This window comes from Bison bison, unplaced genomic scaffold (genome assembly GCF_000754665.1).
Source record: "Bison bison bison isolate TAMUID 2011002044 unplaced genomic scaffold, Bison_UMD1.0 scf7180017864472, whole genome shotgun sequence".
Lineage (NCBI taxonomy): Eukaryota > Metazoa > Chordata > Mammalia > Artiodactyla > Bovidae > Bison > Bison bison.
In genome coordinates, this window is record NW_011495033.1 from 10,608,898 (window position 1) to 10,610,603 (window position 1,706).

General features: G+C 52.1%; 1 protein-coding gene across 1 annotated transcript in view; it reads left to right on the forward strand.

The window, feature by feature from the left end:
- ACACA (acetyl-CoA carboxylase alpha) overlaps positions 1-1,706 on the forward strand; it is a 288,539-nt gene that overhangs the window by 265,771 nt on the left and 21,062 nt on the right. Inside the window, 1 exon segment of the mRNA XM_010861548.1 lies at positions 103-131. Coding sequence (XP_010859850.1) covers positions 103-131 — 29 coding nt within the window.

A 1,706-nucleotide genomic window follows, 5' to 3' on the forward strand; every position in this document is an offset into this window, starting at 1 on the left:
TTTATTTAACCTTGACCAAAATGGCACAAGAGAAAGACTCCTCAGTGGGCTAAATGTGAAGCAGGCTCTGGCCTGGGGCAGCCTGGGGCATGAGCAGTGGAGCTGGAGGAAAAATAAAAGAAAGCGAAAGTGTTAGTTGCTCAGTCCTGTCTGACTCTACGACCCCATGGACTGCAGCCCACTAGGCTCCCTGTCCATGGGATTCTCCAGGCTAGAGCACTGGAGTGAGTTGCCGTTTCCGTCTCCAGGGCATCTTTCCCACCCAGGGATCAAACCCGCATCTCCTGTCTCCTGCCTGTGCGTGTGGAGTGAGATAAATGTGTGCAAGTCCTGGGTGTGTTGCTTGCAGGAAGGTTGTTGAACTTCTCCGAGCATCCGTTCTTTCATCCGGAGAGTGGGGGCCACTGCCCCTTCCTGGTCAGCATCGGGATTGGATGAACATGCGTTTGCTCTGAATCTGCAAAGCACCTTCCAAACGTGGGGATCGGCATCCTTTCCTCTCCATCCTGGTCGCCAGAAGCAGCCGTAGGTGCCGCGTTTGGAATCGAGCGCTCTGGGTGCCTTCGGCCCCGTTTGGAGCGAGTGGCACAGGGAAGGAAACGTGAAAGCAGCAGTGGCAGCAGTCTCGTCTCTCAGGCATTCTCGGTCGGATGGGGAGACCGTGGGCATTCAGGCGTGTTTGTGACAGGACAGGTCAGCGGCGGTGTCACGGGAGGAGTGTCGCAAAGCCAGCTCCTTTGGGGTTCACATCAGCGTCTGGCTCCTTTCTTTGTGCCTAGAAGCAGACTGCCAAAATGCCTTTTTTTCTTTTACAAAATGGGTGAAAATGACTTAGTTTTCCAGATTGGGAGATTGAGGCAGAAGGAAGCGTTAAATAAGTCATCCAAGATACAAAATAAATATACGCCTGTGCCCAGGAGGGAATTTCTGGTTCCCTGTGCCCGCTCTTCTCAGGATTTCCTCCGATTTGCCTTGGGTACTGAGCCTGATCAAAGTTAAACAAGAGCGCTTCCCTTTGTGATCTGAACCCAGCTGCCCCGAGAGGAACCTGCTGCAGGAGGGAGCCTGTGGGAGTGGATGTTGTCCTGCGCTCCCCGTCTCTTTCCAGTCGGCCTCAGCCCGGGGGAGCGTGCTGTCCAGCCACTTAGACCAGTGCACGGTGACTGACTGTGGTCAAAATCGTAAATGGTATTTACTCATTAATAATACTTAATGAGTGAATAATTTTATTTTGAACAGCTGACTTCAGGGAACCCTGGCATGCTGCAGTCCATGGGTTGCAAAGAGTCAGACATGACTTAGCGACTGAACAGTAACTTCATGTCTTTCGGGATTTTATTTTTAAGAAAATGACCTTTTGTCATTTTATCCAGTTAGTCTGGATAGTGGTGGTGAATTACTCGTGCACAGTTCTCTGGTTACAACAGAGAGTATGAAATTAGTATGTGGATTGGCCCCTGATGAAGGAAAAGGGGATAACTACCCCAGCAAAAAATGCAGTGTCGGCCCAGATCCCGGAATCTTGCATTGCCAGGTGGGTTCTGACCCTGAGTCCTCAGAACCAGGGCTTGGCAGAGTCAGTGCCGAGGGGAGCATGTCCTCCATCTGGTTGCTGTGAGGAAATGAAACTCCATCTCTGGACGCAGCGCGCAGCCCGCCAAGGCCTCCCCGTCTCGCTCTGACATCTTTCTACCTCCGGGACAGGC